This window comes from Tursiops truncatus, chromosome 4 (assembly GCF_011762595.2).
Source record: "Tursiops truncatus isolate mTurTru1 chromosome 4, mTurTru1.mat.Y, whole genome shotgun sequence".
In the NCBI taxonomy this organism is placed as follows: domain Eukaryota; kingdom Metazoa; phylum Chordata; class Mammalia; order Artiodactyla; family Delphinidae; genus Tursiops; species Tursiops truncatus.
Window position 1 is genome coordinate 67,240,315 of NC_047037.1, and position 23,773 is coordinate 67,264,087.

General features: G+C 35.0%; 2 protein-coding genes across 3 annotated transcripts in view; one reads left to right on the forward strand and one right to left on the reverse strand.

Annotated features, from left to right (window-relative positions):
* OSTN (osteocrin) overlaps nucleotides 1–11,609 on the forward strand; it is a 36,974-nt gene extending 25,365 nt beyond the window's left edge. The window contains exons 4-5 of the mRNA XM_004325929.4: nucleotides 7,574–7,670; nucleotides 11,431–11,609. Of these exons, the coding sequence (XP_004325977.2) occupies nucleotides 7,574–7,658 (85 nt within the window). The 3' untranslated portion in view covers nucleotides 7,659–7,670; nucleotides 11,431–11,609. The remainder of the gene's footprint in view (nucleotides 1–7,573; nucleotides 7,671–11,430) is intronic.
* Nucleotides 1–23,773, reverse strand: part of UTS2B (urotensin 2B) — a 79,406-nt gene that overhangs the window by 15,410 nt on the left and 40,223 nt on the right. Inside the window, exons 2-5 of one of the 2 annotated variants that reach the window (XM_033855628.2) lie at nucleotides 22,794–22,892; nucleotides 21,569–21,606; nucleotides 20,003–20,096; nucleotides 11,752–15,514 (exon numbers count right to left, since the gene is read on the reverse strand). In XM_033855628.2, coding sequence (XP_033711519.1) covers nucleotides 15,489–15,514; nucleotides 20,003–20,096; nucleotides 21,569–21,606; nucleotides 22,794–22,892 — 257 coding nt within the window. In that variant the 3' untranslated portion in view covers nucleotides 11,752–15,488. Of the gene's footprint in view, nucleotides 1–11,751; nucleotides 15,515–20,002; nucleotides 20,097–21,568; nucleotides 21,607–22,793; nucleotides 22,893–23,773 lie in introns of those variants that run through there. The other variant, XR_012331440.1, reaches the window with a different exon arrangement.

Genomic DNA, 23,773 nt, shown 5'->3' on the forward strand with positions numbered 1-23,773 from the left:
TGGACACCAAAACCATGGGTGGAGAGAACAAGAAAAGAAAATTACAGGACAACTTCATTAATAATTATAGATAAGAATTCCTAACAAAAAAATCAACAAAACAATTCCAAAAATATATCAAAAAGATAATACACCAATATCATGTTGGGTTTATCACAAAAATACAGTACAATGTTGATTTGCTTTAGAAAGTCAAATAATAGAACTAATAAATTGAAGAAGTAAAACCATATCATCTCAAAAGATGCAGATATAGCATTCAATAAAATTAAACATCTATTCATGATCTAAATCACCAGTGGACTAATAACAGAAGGGACCTTTTTTAACCAAATAAGGGACTCCTATTAAAAAATCCTACAACATATATTCTTAAATGATAAGCAACAACAAATCCAATAAATTATTGAAGGTCTTTATGGAGAACATTATAAAAATATATGAAAAGGCATTAAAGATAAACTAAATAACTGATCTTGGATAGTAAGTTTTAATATTATGAAGATTTCAATTTTCTCCAACTTGATTTATACCTTAGATTCAATACAATTCCAGGTAAAACTGCAAAAGGATTTCCCATGAAACTTGACAAGGTGAATCTAAAATTTATGAATACTTAGGTGTGAATACAGAAAAAAAAGGAGAAATATGACCCCTATGTCACTCCATAAATAACAAATAATTTTAAAAGGTTTAAAAATATAAATGTGAAAAGCAAAACTGCAAGAGGTTTTAGGACAACATAGGATAATATTTTTGTAACATTAGAGGTGATTTAATGAACAAAATGTAAAACTATTGATAAATTTCAAAACAAAATTAAAGATTTTCATAAAAGACACAATAAAGAAGATTAACTACAAATGGGAAAGGATATTTGCTCATAACTGACAAGGTCTAATATTCAGAGTATAAGAAATTCTCCTACAAATCAATATTGAAAAGAAAAACAAACCAATAGAAAAACAGGCAGCAGACTTAGGTACTTCCAAAAGAAGAAATCCAAGTGGCCAATAAGCAAAGGGAAAGGTGAGCAACTTCATTAGTATTCACGGAAAGCAAACTAAGAACACAATGAGATACAACAACAAATGCACTAGATTGGCAAAATTAAAAGTCCACAGTGGGAGGGTTGGCATAGATTTGAAACAATAGGAACTGTCATACACTGCTCTTGGGTGTGTAAATTGGTACAACAACTTTGGAAAACAGTCTGGAACTATGTAATAAAATTAAGTATAGGCATAACTAGCAATTCTACTTCTAAAAATATATTGTAGAGAAATCCTTAAATGTGCATTACAAACATGTGTAAGAAAATTTCTAGCTGAACAGTACATAACAATAACAAAAAAAAAATACCTCAAATTCCCATCCATGGTAAAATGTATTAATAAGCTGTTGTATATTCATTATTCATACAATGAAATACCATACAACACTGAACGTGAAAGAACTACATCTACACATGACAACATGGACAAATCTCAAAACACAATATTTGCTGAAAGAAGTCAAGAAGTATTCGCATATTTCTTTCAAATAAAATTCTAGAGCCATCTAAACTAACCAAGAGACTTTTGAACAAAACATATAGATTATAAAGAAAATGAAGGGAGATATTAGATCAAAATTCATCCTACAGATTACCTCTGGGACAAAGTCATGGGAGGGATTCAACTTGGGAGGAAGAAAACTGAGGACTTCTAAAGTACTGGTAATATTTTATTTCTTAACTTTGTGCTACCAATAGGGATGTTTACTTTATTTTTTTAAACTGAACATATGTGAATTTATAGACTCTTTGGTATGTACGAAGTGATTCTAAATAAAAAGTTTAAATATAAGTTTTATAACAGTTATTTTAGAATGGTGAACATCTTTAGAAATTGAATTATCAAATTACCATTTTTTTTTTTGTGGTACGCGGGCCACTCACTGTTGTGGCCTCTCCCATTGCGGAGAACAGGCTCCGGACGCGCAGCTCAGCGGCCATGGCTCACGGGCCCAGCCGCTCCGCGACATGTGGGATCTTCCCGGACCAGGGCATGAACCCGTGTCCCCTGCATCGGCAGGCGGACTCTCAACCACTGCACCACCAGGGAAGCCCAAAGAATATAAATTTTAAAGAAAATCCTATTTGGCTCAGGAAGTCTGTATTTTAGTCTGAAGTTTAAAATTATATTTAAAATAATCCATCCTTCTTATATTATTTTAATAGTTATTCTGTATCCTTAAACTACTTTCAGAATATTTTAGAATGGAAAAGGTGGATTGTTTTAAATGGATATATAATACAAGCCATGTCATACTGTTATTTTGTCACAAGAGGGACTAGATAGTCAAAAAGTACGGTTTTCCCTTTTGGTCTTAAAAATATCTTTCTATGTTAACATTTATGTTTTATACACTGTGTATTACTGTCAGTGTATGTGTTGTAGATTGTAGTATGGTTATATATATATTTCATATCAGCAAAAATGTAAGAGAAATACTAGTTTACCATTTCACTTCTGAATAGATAGAAACTGTGTAGAAATTATTTAATTTATTAAGGTATTGTTGTTTTTCGGTAAGTAGAAGTAATAAATAGAATCCAAGTCAACATCCCCTGGTTGCTAATACTTTTTGGATCAAATCTGGGTGAAAGAAGGGAAGGAAAGAGTAGGGAAGAAGGAAGGAGAAAAAGAGTTTATTTTTGCTTTTTACCATGCCACAACTCCCTCTAGTTTACTTGACCAGGAAAAGTAGATTAACCATAGTAAAGAAAGAAAAAAATGTTATTTTCATTTATTTTACCTTGACTTTTGAAAATATACATTGGTAGTATGGACCAATAAATGTTCTGTTCTAATTTATAATGATGCATGAAACCATCATACTTCTCTTTAAGAAAGTAAAAGGATTATTTTTTGTGACACTATCCATTCTGCAGAAGCTTTGGGAGGTCAGTTCACATGTGAGGCACTACTATTTCCCCAGGTGCCATTTTCTTCCTCTTTTTATCAGTCCTTTGAACACCTGGAAGGGGCTGGTTTCTCACTTCTTCTGCTTGTCTGGGACTTTCCCTGAGCATTTTCCTCCATCCCGGGATGGCTTCTACCTTACCCCTTCCCTGGAGTTATAACGGGGAGTGGTCCATGAAGGAATTTAAGGGCTCAAGGAATAAAAATCACAACAGTTTAATGTTTTTATGTATTAACCATTTATACTCAGACATCAGCCCTAAATCATACAGACAAATGTATTCAGTTTTTTTTTTTTAAATTTCTATGGTAATAAATTACCACAAACTCCTGGACTTAAACCAACACAAATTATATTATCTTACAATTGTATAGGTCAGAAGTCCAGGATATCCTCACCAGTCACCAAATACCATTCTAGACCAGCAGTCCCCAACATTTTTGGCACCAGGGACCAGTTTCATGGAAGACAATTGTCCCACAGTGGAGATGGTTCAGGCAGTAATGCAAGCGATGGAGAGCGGCAGATGAGGCTTCGCTAGCTGGCCCTCCACTCACCTCCTGCCATGCGGCCCAGTTCCTAGCAAGTCCCGAATGGACGGATACCGGTCCATGGCCTGGGGGTTGGGGGCCCCTGTTGCAGACAACTTTGATATGATTGATGGCTAGCTAGTGGGTGGCTCCTAAAATTCCTTCTGTAAGCTGCTGTGGGATTTCCCTTTCACCTAGTCTATCAGCAGGATACAGAGGAAGTCAAGAGATTAGCAGGCTGTGCTCCTTGGAGGCTCTAGGGAAGAATTCATTTCCTGCTCATTTTAGATGTTGGCAAAATTCGGTTCCTTTTGATTGTAGGATGTAGGTCCTCATTTTCTTTTAAGAATGTCTAGAGGCCACAGCGTTGCTTGATTTGTGACTTTCTCCTCCATCTTCCAGACTAGCAATGGTGGGTTAGGTCCTTCTCTGATTGCAGCTCTCTGACCCACTTTTCTTCAGTCATCTTCCACTTTTAGGACTCCTCTGACTACACTGAGCCCACCCAGATAATCTAGGATAATCTTCTCATCTCAAGGTTTTTATTAATCCCATCTGCACAGTCCCTTTTGCTATGTAAGGTAAATGATTTACAGATTCTATAGATTATGACAAGGACATCCTTTATGGTGGCAGAGGAGGAGTGACCATTATTTTGACCACAAGGAAAATAACTGCTTAAGTGAGGAGTCTGTAAATCTACTTATGTGAATAAAAATTATTTTAAAATATCATGAAGACATTTTTCTTTTTTTCCCAACAGTCATTATTTATAATTACATCAGAAGACTTAAAGCACAACTGATATGCAAAGTTTCCTATGACTCTTGACCATTCACTCTATGCTAATTTTATAGCCCAATATGTTTCCCAATTGAATGTCAAGTTGAAAAATATGTAGTCAGTTTATTATCATGAAATCCAGAAGTGAAAACAATAGGCACCACTTAGGAGGGTGTGATTTTCAGAAACTTGAAGAACGGAGGCAGAGGTATGGATAGGTGAAGAATAAGCACTAAGTATTTTTTTTGTTTGTTTTTGGTTTTGGTTTTTTGCAGTATGCGGGCCTCTCACTGTTGTGGCCTTTCCCGTTGCGGAGCTCAGGCTCCCGACGCGCAGGCTCAGCGGCCATGGCTCACGGGCCCAGCCGCTCCGCGGCATGTGGGATCTTCCTGGACCGGGGCATGAACCCGTGTCCCCTGCATCGGCAGGCGGACTCTCAACCACTGCGCCATCAAGGAAGCCCACTAAGTTTGTTTTTTTTTTTTCCAGATTTTCCCGTATTGGTCATACTGTTGTCTAAAAGACAGTCCTGTAAGATCATACATACAATGCTATCTATATTGACTAGCAAAACGAAGGGCCAACCCGAGAAGGAAGATAGATGTGAATCAGCAGAAAAGAAGGCTGAATTAGATTTAAAAAAAAAAAAAGAATAATAATAACATGTGTCTATTCCTACCAATATCATTGGAGGGTAAGCTCCCCATGAGGTTCACCTCCTATTTTTAACATCCTTGTATACACAGCACTAAGCACAGTACCTGGCATATTGAACACATTAAATAAATATTAACTATCTTCAAATTAATTGTTTTAATTAGAATTAAACAATATTTATAAATTTTTTTATGTGTAAGATACAGTAATAAAAGTCCCTCATGTTTTTCCATTGTTCTCTATACTTTTCAGAGCTTTTTAAATGAATTATTTACCTAATAATGACATGAGGAACATTGATAAGACCTGGTAGTTAAGGCAAAAACTTGGCATCAAGAAAAATGAGAGAACCTTGTCCTCTACTATTCGTATAATATTAAATCCTTGTTATGTAACTGGCTCGTTTGTGGGTTCGAAAAGTTGCTAGGCGTTTGCAGATGCCTGTTCCCTTGGTTTGGGTAAAAACTCAGGGCTTGTGAACAGTAAAAATATTTTTAGAAAAAAGTTACCTAGATAAATAGGCATCACTCCCATCTGCTGTAGCCCGTGTGACACTGTTTAAGCAGGCAGTGACATGCTGAAGAGCAGGAAATAGGTTTTAACCTGGAGGTCCCAGTGCTTAGCGCAGTTTCTCAGATAAAATACTAAGTGAATATAGGAGAAAATGAGAAACCTGCAGCGTTATGGTAGCAGAGACATTTGAGCACCTACTGTGACCTAGCCCTGAGCCACACTCTGCAAGGATTCATTTAATCCTCATCCAGCATAAGAGGTTGTGGGATCTTAGTTCCTGGACAAGGGATCGAACCCGGGCCCTCGGCAGTGAGAGCGCAGAGTCCTAACCACGGACTGCCAGGGAATTCCTTCAAACGACAGTACAATCTTAAGCAAAGGTAATGTCGTTTCTCTAGTGCTTCAATCAGCCTGGGAAGAGTCTGCTCATCACTGATATCCAAAATTTCTCAGGATGGCAAAGGTGGAAAACTCTGCAAAACCACTTCTGAAACCAGTGGTTCTGTACTGAGTTATTAAAAATAATAAAAATTTACACAGGAGAGAGAGTTATTCAAACAAGTTTAACACTGTGATAAGAGCCCCAGTCCAGTTAACATTGTACCTTGTTGGGTTGTCATAATACTTCCTTAAAAATGTGTTATAAAGAAGGACAAATGAAAAACAGTTATAGTATATAATAAAAGAAATGTCACTTATAAAAAAAAATCCTTGTCAATCTGACAGTACTTAATTATAGGTTTTTGAAAGCAAAGACTACTTCTGACTTATTGATCCCAAGACAGCCACAAAAGGAATCATACAGAGTAGGTACATAGTAAATGATAATAGGAAAAAAAACATAGACTTTTTTGTAGTTTTTATTTATTTTTGGTGTTTAAAGTATTTAGTATAATACTGACAATATAATGCAAGTAATTAGAAAGAACAAAAGAAGCTATTGGAAATGTTCTGAAGCAAACCTTTTTTAACTCTTTAAGCTGTTGAATATTGACAAAGTTGTCTTGTGAGGTAATTAGTTCATCACTGAGATTTTCAAGTGATGAGATTTATCATTGCTGGTCAAAAATTGAAGCAGAAATTCTTACATTTGGTGCGAGAATTAACTTTAAGACTCTTTCCTATTCCAAAACTATTTGACTACTGGTAATGTTCTATTTCTTGATCTGGGTACTTATTGTGCTTATAATCTGTATATGTCTCATATTGTTCACTTATAAAATACTTATCCTCTTTTCTGTGTGCATCTTATGCCAATAAAAAGCCTAACAAACCTGTAAGTCAACTCCCTTCAGCTGTGAGATAAGTCACTTATTTACATAGTCTTCTTAGCCTCTCCCTATTTCTATCTTCATTAAGAAGACTGAAAACGTCTTTTAATTCCAAGGCCAGTGTATATTATGCATTCACAGCTCTTGGACCTCTTCTGTTAGGATTTTGACTTGATAGTACCAAGTGATGGCAATAACAAATCAAATTAAAATGTTTCTTTTTAAAGAGATAATTTTTAGAACATACAAACTGTAAGGCCTCCTGTAGGATTTTTTTAACTTTATTTTAATAATGAAGTATTTTTTTCCCAAACAATATTTGAGTACATATAACAAACATAGACCATCTCATACAAAGCTTCTCTAGGTAAAATCTGAGTGAAGACCTGAGACGCACACTTACCCCACATTCAGTCTTGGCATCAGCATCCTTTCCTCTCCCTCCTTCCCCAGGAGAACCATTCTAAGGGAGAGGTTGGGGAAAATTGCTGACCTAGTGCAATCTTCCTCAATTAACAGAGGAATACACTCAGATCTGAAGACGGGAAAGGGATTTACCCAAACTAAACACTCAGCAGATTGTTTCATCTGGGCTATTTGATTTTGGATAAGTTATTTAATTTCTCTAAGCCTAAGTATCCTCAGATGTAAAATGGAGGTAGTCAAACCTACTTCAACAGATGAATAGATAAGAGATGGTGTCTAATGCATAGTGGGTGCTGATGAATGAGAACTATCACAGTTATTCCAACTCCAGAAGAAAGCCCCCAGATTTGCATGAAATAAAAGAGCAAAACTAATGATTGATAACTTGGACTTTAGCTTAAAAATGTTCTTTTTCGCTTGTTTCAGGAAAGTAGTAGATCATCCAAAAAGGCGATTTGGTATCCCCATGGATCGGATTGGTAGAAACCGGCTTTCAAATTCCAGAGGCTAATTGATTCCAATCGTGAGTACAATTTGAAGAAACATAATACCTGCAGGCTTTGATTAACATTTCACAATGGGCTAACTGATCCATCTTGGTTTATAAATCCCCCTTTTGATTCCTTAGCTTATAAATTTACTTTTTCAAACATTTCTGTACTTGATTAGTATATAGATGCTAAATAATTTAAATGACATTAAAAAAAACATTCCTAGACCTACTTCACCCTAAAATAAAAGATTTAGTCATTCTCACAGACTTCTATGTAATTATTGAATATTAATATGCAAATATTAAAATTCTAATAAACAATAAGTCACTTTCATAAATATAGATAAATGTGTAGCAATCCCTCTACTATGAAGAAGACACATTCTAGTGACACACACAATTTTGTTGCTAATAACTACATTACCAGAATTATCATCATGAACACAGGAGAGAGAATGGTGTCCCAGAAAGGGTATTAGCCAAGGAATCAGGACATATAATCCAAATCCTGGTTCTGTCATTCATTATCTCATTTCTATCAAGATACCTTATTTCTCTACAGGTTGTACATTTAGATAATAACATAAGGGTATTGTAGACATTAAATTAGATTCTTGTACTAGTCCCAGAATGTATCGGACACACAATACGTGCAAGTGATAACAGCTTATATTACAGTTCTGAAAATTAACTCTGTGCAGAGTCCTATACTAGTGCTATACATGCATTGTTTAATTTACTCATCATGTTCCATAAAGTAAGTACTGTTACTATCCCAACATCTTGAGAAGCAGTACAGTATAAGGGGTAAAAGTGCCAGGTAGAGAGGTCAGGCTTTTTGGGTCAAATCCCAGGTCATCTATCTGTTAGCTGTGGCAACTTGCTTAAAGTCTAAAAACCTCTTTCATAAAATGAGGACAAAAATAATTTCTACCACATTGCATTGTCCTGAGGATAAATGAATTGATATACATTAAGCACTTAGAATTGTGCCTGACATGTGTTAAGCACTCAATAATTATTATACAAATAAGTGGAAAGCTTAGATATATTAATTAACCCACAATGCTACATAGCTAGTAATTGATACAAGTATAATTCAATTCCAGAAAGCTTAAATTGTAAGCTTATATTTTAAACAATATATTTAATCACACATATTATATGTTTTAAACACTGAATATTTGTTGCATATAAAATCTAGGCAATGTATTTTCTCCCAGTAGGGCTTACAGAGGGTGCATTCTTCCTCGCAAATAGATAAGACAACCCAGAACTGCTTTGACAATTTCAGGCTACAGAGAGAGGACTCTGCTTTCTGCTTTTCTCAAGAATCCTCAGACCAGTGATGCCCCAAAAGCATCACATTAGCCTTGATCCTCTTTTAATTTGTCATGTCATTTTTTTCTCCTCATCAAATACTCTCAACCACAATGAAAAGTCAATGTTTTACCTCTACTTTCTCATTCTCAGAATGACTTAATTAAAATAAATATTTTTCTCTGTGGAGTCGTTGATCAATGCAGTTAAGAAGTTACTGAATGTCCATAAATACGGGAGGACTTACTGAATACAGCCAACATCACTGCCTTTTTCAGCAGCACCATCTTCAAAACTCAGACTGAACTGTATTTATATCTAGAGATATACCAAGTATGGTCACTCTTGGGGCTGTTAACAATCACCACATTATATTTGAGTAGGAACTAACTGCTATCAAAAATCAAGTAACTCCTTGAAATTAGGGCCACAATCCTGTAGTTTCTTGAAGTATTGAGAACGTTATGACACTGAGGTTAAAATAATTAAGTTCAATTGGTTTCCACATGTATCCTATCACCTTTGCAACCCTTCATTATCACCCATTTTAGTATTTCTGAATTCAACCAAAACAGGTTATGATAAAAAAAATCATACAAGAAGCTCATTTTTTCTATAAATTTTTATATGAAGTTTTAGACCATGAAAACTCCAGAGAGCTACTAAACTACAAAAAGGCTGTTGAATTAACATAATGTTTTCTGCATCACTGTTGAGTGAAATCCAAATTAGTATATTATGTCCTTCACTTAACAGACTTTACAGAGTATCATGACAATCACTGTCCTTATTATTATAACCTCAAGAGAGTAATATCACAAAAAAATATGTTTAGCAAAGAACTTACCATCACATATTTTCTCTTCCTTTTTTCAATCATTGTGTGTTCACCTGCTCAACCATCGTTTCTATTCCTTACTTCCTGCTACTATCACCAAGATTTCTCAGACATTTTTTGACTCCCTCATGTGAAATTTCATGTTTTATATTTATGAATAATAAAGGCCATCAAAATATATTTCTGATTTCCATTCAACTTTTCAAAATTATTTTTGCTATGTTATTTCTTATTGTCACAATATTCCCTTGAATTAAACAGATGTAATATGTGAATCATTTAATAGATAACTTGAGTCATTAAATAGTGTTCACATAATCATGCAGCTAAATCTTTTGAACATATTCTGAACATTTAGGTTAAAAGAACATAAAGTCTCATTTAACCTAAATCTTTTTTTTTTTTTTTTTTTTTTTTTAACGAATGAGAACACGGGCTTTGAGAGGAAATTGATTTGCCCAAAATTTTACAGACTTTTGGACAAAGAAAGATCCAGGACCCAGTCTCTGGACTTCTAAGCCAACATTCTCTTCATGACCCATAAGGCCTGTGTGCTAAATTGTTATTGCCCACTTCACTGATTAACCATTTCTTAAGGAAACAGAAACAGTATCTCAGACTTTATGAAAATCTTTGTTTCACTTCTGTGGGAGTTGACATACACTCATTTGGAGCGATTTTATTTGTGGGTTTTCACCTTCTGGGTTTCAATATAAGTCTTCACACTAAAAATGAAACTGATAGTAATCATGGAAGTTTTTCTTGGTTTGAAATCAAGTCTAGATACAGCTGCTGTGTGTTACTTAGTTTCCAGAACAAATGCTAATCTCTTCCCTGATAGGCATTTTGGAAAGGAAGATAATCTGATTTTTACACAATGTCCTCCTCAAATCATTAATGTTTTGGACCCAAGTTTTGAGTTTTTAATAGGCTTCAGTTCTAAGCAACTTGAATTAAGAGTGGTAAAGTTTCATAACTTCTCTAGATGTAATTAGCAAGTTCTAGGTTGCTGCCATTGAAATCAGAGTGCCCACTTGATGAAATGTGATAGAAATATGACCATTAATTGTGCTACCCCGGCTGCCACGTGCCTTAAGACTTTTAATAATTTGAGGCAAATGTTGCTGTATTATACTGACAATTTTTATTTTAGAACAATATTGACACTATCATTCAGATAAATTAACGTAACTCGCAAATAACAGAAATATTGTGTTTAAATACCAGTATATGGTTGGACCCTTTAAAAAGAGCAAGATGTACGATAATTATCAACATGTTAATATAACAATAGAAGTAGTAATCAGATTTTCTTTATCTTTCACTTGTCATGGCAACATCCTTTGAACCAAGACTGAAAACTCAAAATAAATAGAGATACTGGAAGAATGGAAGTGTGGTTTCAGCATAAGCGCCTAGCTGTTACATTAAAAATATCCTTTTTCAATAAATTTTGATCTGAAATTATCATTTTGCATTATTGTCTCTGCAATAAAAATATGGTGCATAAGTAAAAGCTATAATGAAACCTCATGTAATTAGAGTTTTAGCTCTTCTCCACTGAAGTTGATGAGTTTCCCCTTACCTACAGAGTTCAGATTAGTTTAACATTTTCAACTTTCATTTTTGCAGACACAACTTCCTTGGGTGAAATGTCACAGAAATACGGAAGATGCTGCAGTGAAGTTCTTCACACTCCACAATGATTAAACTTCTAAGGAACCTTCTGTAATCCTTTCCAGAGCTTTAACTTCAGTTCATCACATCACAGTATTGTTGTAACTTCAATTAAATTGTGCAGATAATTTCAATGTATGGATATATTTTAAATATATATTTTAGTTACTCATGAACGGTTACTTGGCCCCAAACCTTACTTTTCTAAGAAACAGAATACAGTGAAACGCTTTCTATGTGCATTTACCATTTACATATATTACTGAAGAATAGTAACTGAAGACTGATTTCTTTCAGTAAAATTTAGGTACAATCCAGTTGTTCACCATTGTTCATCCAGTAAAATTTAGGTACAATCCAGTTGTTCATCAAGGAAAGACAATGCTATATAGTTTCTCTTGAAGTTTTACTTCTCTCGTATCCTTTGTCTGTGAGGCTCTTGGGTAATGATTATGAAACTAGACTTCTCTTATATTCAAATGTCAATCCGGTTCAACCAAATAAAACACAGTCCCAGTTCCAGAAACAAGAGAAAAATGTCTCTGAGCAGAAAAAAACAGCAGTAATTAAGCCCATAAACTTTATTCTCCCAATGAACTGAGAAACACTGCAGGTCGGAGTACATTGACTTAGAACTAGGAAACGAAGGATATTACTCATTTGCCAAGTTTGGCTATCTCATGTCCCCTAACAACTTTCCATTTCTCTAAATTACAACTTATAGTTAATTAAGAGTAGCACTGGCTGATTATGAGAACAACTACACACAGAAGTAACAGATGAAAGTATGGGGAAGTCAAAGAATCACCAAGTAGGAAACCACCAAAGCACTTGGGGCCAATTAAGTTCACCTAATTGTAGCACAGTATATTTTAGCACATTACAATAAACAGTCTTTTTGTTGTTAATCACTCATCTAAGAATCCATTTAATTTGTTTCATATACTGTGTTTAATAAAGCATTGAAGAATATATGAGAATGCTTTCTTTAAAAAGATTCAAATTATTTTTAATTGGCCTATGAAAGCATAAGTTTTGGTATTCTGGAAAGCTCAACTCTCAGCAAAACTGTGTTGTTCTTGTAATTTAGATGCATAAGCCCATTGTGCATTGGATATGCTTTCAAAACATAAAGATAACTTATTCCTTGGACCAGAGATTTAGCATAAGTCAGCAGAAATTTAAAAACCCTCTGAAAACACTTCTTTAAACCCTAGTAATCACTGTCAAACAGACTCTGATATGTGGGAAGAAAAAAAGTTCGGTCAGCAAAGCAAAGGTTTATTTTAGCCTAAGAAGGAAGACTGTGATGAGAAGGTATAGTCATATTAGAAGAAGGGGAGAGAAATGGGTTGTTGTTGATCTTACCTAAAAATGAATTAATGTACGATCCAAAGAACAAAATAAACTCAGACATAGAGATGAACATATGCACTTAGAATACAAAGTGGTTTTGCATATAACTTCTCCTTGAGGGGGGAAATGTTCTAACTGCTGAAAAACTTTAAGCTTAGGAAAAAACTGAAAATGAATGATTCTTTTAATTGTAATAGAGGAGCCTTAGCAAAGAGAACTGAATTTTGAGAAATCTCACTGATTCTTCAATTTCTGTTCATAAACTTACATTAGAAAGTTAGTGGTACATGGACAGATATACTGCGGGACTCATTATTTGAAAGAATTATTTAAGTTATAATTGCTCTTGCCCACCTTTCCCAACTTTCTGATGAATTATAGAAATATGTCTAATTCCTTAGAAGCTCTTTCTTTCCTTTTTCTCCCCTTTGGATATTTGTCAGCTGCTAATCCAACTGGGTACTGTTGGTTCACACTTTGACAAAAGGTATTAAAACCTACTTTAACCTAAAAATTTCTCATGATAAAGATTTAAAGTTGGATTAAACAAATTGATTTCCTATCTTCTATAATTTTTAAATTCAAAATTATGCCTATGGCCTCCATTTTAACTAAAGTAAGAAGTCACAGTGTATCGATTTATACTCTATTCTAATGTGTAATGCATTTGTCTCATAGCATATACACAAGACTTACATGAAGAAAAAAAGAATACACAAGACTTACATGAAGAAAAAAAGAAAAGTGTCTTCTCCACTTATAACTATTTTATTTCATATTTTAACTTTTACCACTACTTTATACAGAATAGAAAATAAGTCAGCGGTATTCTAGTTTAAAATAAGGCATCCTTTTAACATAGCAGGAAATTTAAGACATAATTTCTGTTAAGAACATGACGAGTCATCTCATCTATTTGTATAACCCATTGTATATTACTAAATCCAGCTATATTTCATTGAAAGTCACCAGCTTAAAGGGACTTTTCATTTAGTTTCAAAGAAATAGATTACTTTTTATTTTTCTTTGTTCCTGTAAAAAGCTTCATACAGCAAACTGTGAATATGGATTTCTGAGTTCTGGTGTTAATTATATAACCAGTTTTTCATGGGGGATATTAATTCCTGGTTACACACACAAAAAAAATATCTAGCAAATTCTACCTTTAATCTACAGATATCTTTAGGGAATTAAACTTCTTAAAGCAAATTATAAAAAGAAAACAAATTATAAACAGATGACTTTCTCTAAAAGGAAGAAGTATCAAAACCTTTTTTGAATGACATTACCCCTAAAGTTTACAAATGCATAAATATTGTTCAACTGCTCCAAAGTTAATAAACGTGAGATGATGAAAACAGGAGTTTTGTTTTCTTTATGATAATATCATGTTTATGTTCACAACAGGTGTAAATACGTGGGAACATTCAGGCATTATTGAGCAACGAATATTTATGTACATTTAAGTGGCTCCTAACAAGTGTATTTAAAGCACTACAGGCATGTTACTCAACTTGGTCAGTTTCATGTATTTTTTAATTTTTTTTTTAGCTTAAGCAATATTGTTCATTCTAGCTCATGAGATAGTCTTATCTTTAAGCACCACACAATTAACATCATGTAGATAAACTGCATTTCCCCTGTTCTGTGACGTAAGGGAATGCCAGTAGGCTCATCTGGCCAGCTAGTCATTGATGTTCTTTAATTATAAAGTTACTTCGACTATGCTTCTGTGCCACAACAGGTGGCAAACAAGAATGAAATTGGATTCCCAGCCTTGAATTGATTAAATAAGTTTGCTCAGACGAGATGTAAACAAGAGCAGTTTGATGTGAAAACGTGGGGGAAAAAATGAAGGAAAATCCAATGAGTTTTTGTTTTGTTTTACTTGACGTTTTTGGTACACTGAGTCTAGTCTCTCACAGACATGCTGAGAACCTCAAATAATTTCTGATATTGTGGAGGAGGCAGAGATGAGAATTAAAGGACCCAAAAGCAAATTGTTCTGTACAAAAATTTTCTTAATATCTATCTCTGAAACTTCTAATACATCTTTCTCCTAGAGTTCGATAAACAATAGATTTCTGTTTCTTAGTAATGTATTCATTTGGTTGTAGTAGTCTCAGTGACAATTGTCCTGATGAACAGAAAAGAGATAGTAGCCAGCATAATCACAAAAAAAGAGAAAAGACAATGATGCACATTTTCTATAAATTGAGACAATATAATTTAATTTTCCAAGACATTTTCTAAAATATTTTAAATAAATTTAATAAAATATAATTTCTCATATAAATTGGGACAATATAATTTAATTTTCAAAGACACTGTCTAAAATATTTTAATTGATAGCTCAACAGCCTAGTCATCTCTGGACAAAACTATATGTAGACAATGAATTTATGAAAAGCATACAATAGATAACAGCACTCCCAACTTCAGGTCTACAAAGCCATTCTGATCGTCCCATGCCATTCAAAAGTGCAACTGATTTGTCATCATTATTCACAACATAAGTTTTAAGCATGTAATATGCTGGATAAATTCTGCCACCGTTTCTTTATGCTTGAAATAGCTACAATCTTTAAGCAGTAAAGTGAGTAGATATATAATTTTGTCTAATGTTCTTATCTTTTTTGGCATCCAGAGGAAAAACTTTAGACACAGTATTTCCAAAAGCAAGCTAAAAAATAAACAAAACAAAATCTTTATTAGGAAGATTTTTGATAAAATGGTACATTTGAATAAAATAGTTTATGTACACCTGAGTATGAGAGAAAGTTTTCTAAAACGAATGTTCAAATGGTAGTTATTAGCCTCATGTGGATCTTTAAATTAATTAAAATTAAATCAAATGTGAAAATTCAGCTTCTCTATCACACTAGCCAACTTGCAAGTGCTCAGTAATGCCTAGTGGCCTGTAACTACCGTAATGGGCAGTGCAAATTAGAGAATGGTCACGTCATCAAAGAAAGTTCTATTGGACAGCACTGTTCCACATTATAATGCATATAACGCAGTTCAGAGACTACAGTAAGACACACCCTTCTATTTAAGAGTTGGGGTAAGTTAAGTCCCAAAGGGGAAGTCACATAAGTAAAATCAGTGATAAATATGCTTCTATTTACTGGAGAAAAAAGAAGGAAGAAAATTTAAAGTTTACTTTGCAGACCACCAGATGATATTTAAATAATTTGATCATCACATTGAGTCTTCACATTCTGATCATAAAGGGATGTTTCAGAAAAATCAAACCAATTTGAACAGCATTTTAATCTTCAAACGAGTGAATGAGTCATTTTAAATCTTCTGTGGGTTGTTCCCAATCAATTGTCCAACTTACGTTAGCTTCATCTAATTAATTATAAATTTCTCTAATTTCCTTCAATCTAAATAGTTTATAAAATGAAGACCTTGGGGAGATGGGTCTTCAATTCACTATTGATTAATAGGATGCACAATAAAAATGAGCTGAAAAACTCAGTAAAGACACTCTTTGCCATAAATGATGAAAGTCTCTCGGGCTTCCCTGGTGGCACAGTGGTTGAGAGTCCGCCTGCCGATGCAGGGGACACGGGTTCGTGCCCCGGTCCGGGAGGATCCCACATGCCGCAGAGAGGCTGGGCCCGTGAGCCATGGCCGCTGGGCCTGCGCGTCCGGAGCCTGTGCTCCGCAACGGGAGAGGCCACAACAGCGAGGGGCACGCGTATCGCAAAAAAAAAAAAAAAAAAAAAAAAAAAAAATCTATCTTCCTGCCTAGGTTTCTCTCCCTACCTCCACTCATTCTGTAAACTGTGAACCTAGCGCTCATCAGTGCAAACACATAGAGTGTTATGATAGCACTCAGAGTCTACTTTTCATTCCCAAAAGAGCCAGAGTTTTCTTTAAACAAAACCACATTCAAACCCTATGCAAGCAGAAGTTTATTTTCAGACAGTAAACTGAAGAACTTGGCCTGCTAATCCAATCTTCTTTTTATAGTATTTTGGAAAGTCCCTTTCTGCCCTCTGGATATCTTTGAATATCTCGGTCTGGAAGGAAAAAGAAATCTACACATATCCTAGATTTATACCACAAGAGCGGCTCAATTAAGTATGCACTGGAACATAGTTTGGAAATTTTCTGGACCAGTTGAAGGGAACTTTCATGAATGGTATCCCCAGTAGAGCCAACTCCTCAATGCTTATTTATCATTAATCATTTATGTGAAGGAAAACCCTAGCCAGCATTCTGGTGTCTCTTGATGTCTATCTGGTTAACTCTTGTGATCCCCATTTTTAGCATGATGCTAGGTGTTGGACAGTTATATTTTTAATGAATGGAAGAATTTAGCAGCGGTCGGTCAACTATATATTAAATAATTAAACAAATTACAATAATTCACAGTAAGTGTAAGATACTCTTGCTTTAAGCTGAATCTCTGAGTCCATTTTACCATCATACATTGCTATTTATGGTGGACTGTTTCTAGTTATGCCAATAAACACCACACTTCAGATATGATGTGGGTTGTTTTTGTCACCTAACCTGGGCGTCTAATTCCTATGTTAATCACCATAAATATTTACTTTGTTCCTACTACATACACATATGTTTTAATATTTCCTTGCTTAAAAACAAACAAACATAAAGCTTCCTTGACCCCCCTCAAGCTATTCTAATATCCCAATTTTTACTACGCTTTAGAAAACATTTCTCAAAAATGTTGTCTGTTGTTAGTCATTCCTGTTGTTTGGTCATATTCTCTTTAACCATAAGTCCACCAGATAATTCTTGTCAAAACCATTAAAACCCTTCCCATTGCTATTCAGATGGAAAATCTCAGTTCTCATTTTACTGGACCTATTATAGCATTAGAACAGCTGAACTATGTCTTCCTGGAAACAGTTTTTTATCTGACTTCCGAGGCATCTTTTTCTTTGTTGCCTTTTTCCTCGGTAGCTGCTCCTTCTCAGCCTCCTTTGCTAATTCTCTCTCATCTGCCCAGTCTCTAACCTTGGTGTGGCCTGGGACTTGGCCTTGGATGTCTTCTGTTTTATATCTGTCTAGAGTGATTCCCTAGACAGTCTCATCACAATACCAAGCAATATTGATATGCAGATAACTGTCAAATTTAGATCTCCAATCTGAGTTACTTCCCTAAACTCAAATTTATATACTCAGTGGTTTACTTAAATCATTACTGGGAAGATTTTGTTATACATGTCATAACAAGCTCAAAATATCTATGGTAGAGGTAAGATTCTCCAACTGTTCCTTGCATTTCTCCACATTCTCCAGGGGCTTCCCCAACCCCGCTAAGTTAGCTTGAGATCATGTGCCTAATTTTGGCAGGTAAGGGTGCATTTACCTCCATGTTTTTCCTATCCTGCTACAATGACACACGGTGCAGGGACAAAGTGAAGGAAAATAATGAAGGTACCTAAGGCTTCATGTAAATACAAAATAAATCTTAAACCAAGTTACACCACTGAGATTGTAAGGTTATTTTCTTGATGTGCTTTGCCTAATTTGTCCCAAAGTACACTTTGAAAACTTGAAGGAGGGTGGTACTCTAAGAAGAACCTAAGTTACGGCACAGTCTCAGCAGCTGATTAATGGCAGACAAGGAAATTGATATCATAGGCTGGAAACACGAAGAACCATTTTACAAAGTAGCATAGTATGTGGTAAAACTGACGTCTGCAACAGTTCAGGTTCAGATTGTGTTCTTCTTGAATTTCCAGAAGAAAAACTAGGAAAACAGAATATTGGCAGTATTTTTAGGTTGCTGTTGGATACACTTAGACAGGTATTGCAAGAAATAGTGAGCTCAAGAAGAAAATGGTGTCTTTGCAAATAAATAAAAATAGATAGTTCAGAAATACAAGATCTTGAAATATTGCAAGAGCTGTTTCTGGATCCCAAAACTATAAAATGCGATTTAAAATGACTCTAAGTGAGTGACGCCAGGTAAATATCAATTGGAATAAGGGGCTCAGGGCACAAATCAGATTATATGTATAGCCTTCAAGGTATGTTCCAGATGTCTTCAAGGCAACTCAGTTGGGGATAAGAATGCAAAGGAGTTAAAATTGTTTTAAAAAGATTGTGTGTAGGAAATAGCTGAGAAGCTTTCTAAATTGTTACAAGAACACCATTGGCAAAGAAACCATAAACCCTAGAATAAAAAATGTCTTTGACACATTAAGACCAAATAAACCTTGGGCCTCCAACTTTGTGAGAGTAGGAGGAGACCTGAGAAAACTGTGCAATCCTCAAGAAGGGAATATTCCCCAAGGAGCCCATATGATGTGTCCAGGGATGAACATGAAAAAGCCAAAAAAGCAAAAACCGCAGAAAGGGCGAAGCCAGAGGAAATAACACAGTGGAAAAAGCACTCCACCTACACACTAGCAGGTCCTAATCAAGAAACCTAATCAAGAAACTTTTATAATATTTGCCCAGTGAGATTTCAGAATTGGTGGAGGCCAGCATTCTTGATGTTGTGTGCCTCTTGTTCTTTTCCTTTGTGAATAAGATTATTGATTGTGATAATCCAGTCCCTGTTCCTCTGCCAATTATTGAATTTTGTCCTTTTAGCTGATAGGTCTGTGAATGAAGAGGAGCCACATTGTATTTGACACAGATTAGTATCTCCTGGAGGGCTTATTCTTTGTTCTGGGTGCAGCAGTGAAAGGAGTTTGGAGTTGTCTCTAATGGGAGACGGTTGAATATAGCCTTTGTGGTTAAGAAAAGATCAAAGGATTGACTGTGGTTGAGGCAGTACTCTCCAAGTACTGTACGTGCTTTCTAACATTTATTAGTCTGTCTTGCCAATATTTTGGTGGCAGCCCAAGTGATTAATTCTAGGCAATGGACTTCAGTAGAAGTGCTGCATGTCACAAAACTGAGCTCTGAACTGAGGCAGTTGAGAGCTGGGATGCATCCTCTATCCTTTCCTGTGTGTTGGTAATCTTGGAGGTAGTCAAGCTACAGCAATAATCTAGATGATATAGCCACAAAATAGAAGAAGGTTGTACTATGTACATTGAACTTTATGATTGGATTTTATTATATTAGGTCTCTGAGATTTAGATTATAATTGGTAACACATCACAGCCTAAGCTATACTAACTATGGAAAGGTCCAGCAAATCTCTATTTCAACTCTTTTCTACCACCAAACTTACCTCGCTTATTAGGATGGGAAGAAGATAGACCACCTATAGCATAAGACATCTCAGCATCCTTTGCCTCCATGAGCTGCTCTTTCAGTTTTTCCAGCTGTTAAAAATCAAGTATGAAAAGTATTAATCTTTAATAACAGCAATGTTTTTTTTTTCTATTGAAGAAGAAGAAAGATAGACAAAGAAAGGGAGAAGGAAAGATGGAAGAAAGGAAGGAGACAAAGGAACATAAAAGGAAATAAAAGTAAAAAATGAAAATAAACAAAAAGAATTAAATAGAAAAATAAAACGAAACTTGCATTTAGAAACTGGCTGGGAAAGGTCCATGACTTAACAGGTGATCAGGAACAAACAGGCTTATGGTGAAGGAAGTCAAGTCTGAGTGTTCATTAATGGGGAGCCTGTAAACACAACCTGTGTAGCTGGTCTTGATATTAAGTCACCTATAATAACCAGTCCTTTTCAAGGAGTTCCGAAGAGTTATGTGAATGTTTGGATTTCCTGAAATATTTGTCCCTTCTAGCAGTAAGTGAGAAGTATTTTGATGCCCTAGGGTTTCCACCCAGAGTGTAAGCCATGTTAATTTTTTGCAAGCTCGCTGATTGCCTAAACCCTAAAGACCTAACTCTATCAAAATAGAACTCAGCCTGAGCTACTGCACGCGTCTGTGTCCTAGATACTAAGAATTGATGGGGCATAATTCTCTCTCACAAACAGCCATACAGTTTGTATAATAGTGGATTTGCATGCAGTTGTGTTTGAGAGAGTTAAGAAATCATCTAATCCAATGATTTTCCAATTTCCTTCATAGCAAGGAGTCAGGAGATAAGGTTGCTAAGGGGCTTTCTGTACCGAAGCCAAATGCAGGTCAAGAAAGCAGCACTTTGGGCCCCTCCCTCACCAAACTAGTTGTTTCAAACAGAGCAGCTCCACTTTTTTTTTTTTGCGGTACGCGGGCCTCTCACTGCTGTGGCCTCTCCCATTGCGGAGCACAGGCCCCTGACGCGCAGGCTCAGCAGCCATGGCTCACGGGCCCCGCCGCTCCACGGCATGTGGGATCTTCCCGGACCGGGGCACGCACCCGTGTCCCCTGCATCGGCAGGCGAACTCTCAACCACTGCGCCACCAGGGAAGCCCTCCACTTTTGTATATTTCATTTACTGAGACCACATACAATTTTGTTTGGAAAAAAAAATTTCCACTTTAAAAAATAATAATAACTTTTGAAAACCACCAATCTAGTTATAGCCTCCTATTTTACAGATGAGGAGATTTAGGTCCAGAGAATTTTAATTCTTCCATGGTCTCATAGGTAATTGGATAGCTGGGTCTAGAATCCAGATTTCTAGACATTTTATCCCATGATCACTTCAGTTATGGCTCTGTTCTGTTCTCTTTATTTTTTAGTAGAATTTGATTATTTTTTCCCTAGCGAATTACTTCACTCTTCCTCTAGCAGGAATAAAGGTTTTATAATAGAGTATTAATAATTGTAACAACTATTATGTCAAAAGAAAGTGTCTTTTGGTTATTATTAAAATTGAAATTTTAAGTATTTCACATTCTCACCTGGTTAAGTTCTTCCAATTTGTTAGCCAGCTCTATATCTGCAAGACACATTTATCATATGAAAAATGTACATTGCAAGTAATAATTCATTTCAGGTCATACATTCAAGGAAGACAAAGGTCTTTTTTGTATGATTTGAGATCACCTACCTGTCCCTAATATAAAGGTCCAAGCATTTTTTCAATGCCTGTAATATTGAAATATAATCAGTAATGTAATGAGCAAATACCTAATTTCTATCAATAAGCACAGAGTTTTTTTAAATAAACCATAGTTCTAACAAGGACTAGTATTTAGAAATAAGCTAGTTTACTGACATGGGGAAATTCTCATGAAATGATATTAAGTAAAAAAAGCAGGACACAAATCTTATCTATATAGTTCCATCAAGAAGGAAATTTCCAGAAATGTTAATATCAACTCCCTCTGGGTTTTACACTTTGAGTATAGCTTTTTTTTTTTAAATAATTGTGTTCATTTTCTTCAATGAAAATATCTTATTAATTTTAAAATCCTGTATTTTTAAAGTATTTATTAAGGTATTGTTTTAACTGGTACACTGTCCCATGAATAGACAATTTTTTTATAAGAACAGATGTTTTCTGAGAGGGTACCACATTATCATATTGTCACACTGTCTCTCAGGTTAGACTTGCTAAGTTTCTGACAATATTTGTCATTTCTTGGAGACCAGTCTGATGCATAATTGTAAATCATATTCTCCTGTTCTTCAAAGAAAAAAAACTCTCAGTTGGTATAGCCTAAATTACCCAATGGTTTCTACTCCAACCATTTCCCAAATTGAAAGAATTTGATTGCGAAAAAAGTGCTAACTTAACTGCCACAAAACCACAGTTAACTTGTGAAATTTCTAGTGGAAGCCTGTTTTGAAACATTTAGTGATACTCTTGAAGCATTTAGTAAAAAATAATATTAACTGTACCAGTGGGAATTGCTTAGGTGAGAGGAAAATACGACTAAAGATAACTATTGAGTAACTAGATAGTTACTGATCTCATTAGGACTCTCAAACTGAACAAAATAAGATTTTAATATTTTTTAATAATGCCATTGCTTTTAGCGTGAATACAAGATAAGAAAGACATTTAAGCCTTCAATGCAGCATTAAAATTAGTAATTATTATTTTATTTAATATAAATTAACATGTAGAAAGAACAGGTCAGAAGATGGAATAAATAAAGTTTGACTTTATTCTTAACTCACCAGTGTTGGAAGGTCTTTGGAGATCAAAATTTTTATTCAGTAGAGCCAGCAATAGTTCTTTGCGATCTGTATCTCCTTTATCTGGAAACAATTCATTTCCTGTAATAATTACCTCAATGTAGTGAAACCTCGATTTTCAGTCTGTGTCACTGAACATGTTTCTGATTAAATATGTTTTACAGGTAACTATAATCACTGTCAATCACTATATGCACTATCAATGTGTATACTCACCAATAAAATGTGTATAGAGAGAGGTGTGTAATCCCAAAAGATGGGCTGTTTTCACAATCGTTGAATGTACGTGAACACTCAAAGAGAGATTGAGAGAGAGAGAGGGAGGCAGAGATAGAGAATATACCTGGAAGGTTACAGACTAAATTTTACCTGTAATTATTTCTGGGTTAGTAGAATTGCAGGTAAATTTTACTTTCTGTTTTTTCATCTGCGTTTTTTTTAAAATTTTCTACTATTGTGTTTAACATAAGAAATACGAATTAAAAGTTGTTTTTAAAAGAAAAAATAACATTTGATTTTGAGATTTTATTTGATACACATTAAAATATGAGCCTTTTTGTGTTCTGGGAATTGCCTTTGAATCATCCAAGGCAACCCTGTGGAAGAGGTAAGACAGCGCCTACTTTTTCCATATTGATATCTTTCCATCTTTGCCCATTTACCTCCCAGCCTACTCATTGGTCAGATGCCCAGCTATCTCAGCACTCTAAAAACAGAAAAATCACCCAAATTTTCATAAATACTTTAATTCTGGAGTAGAAGTCAGGACAATAGACTTTATTCAAGCTATAAAAAAATGAAGAGTCAACAAGATTTTAATGCAAACAAAATAATAATTAGTGTGTTATAAACAAAATGAACTTTGTGAGGTGGCCTAAAAAATCAAACCTTTATGGTACAATTTCTATAGGATCATTCTTCCTCTATCTCCTCATAATAATTGATATTGTGTGGACAAAAGG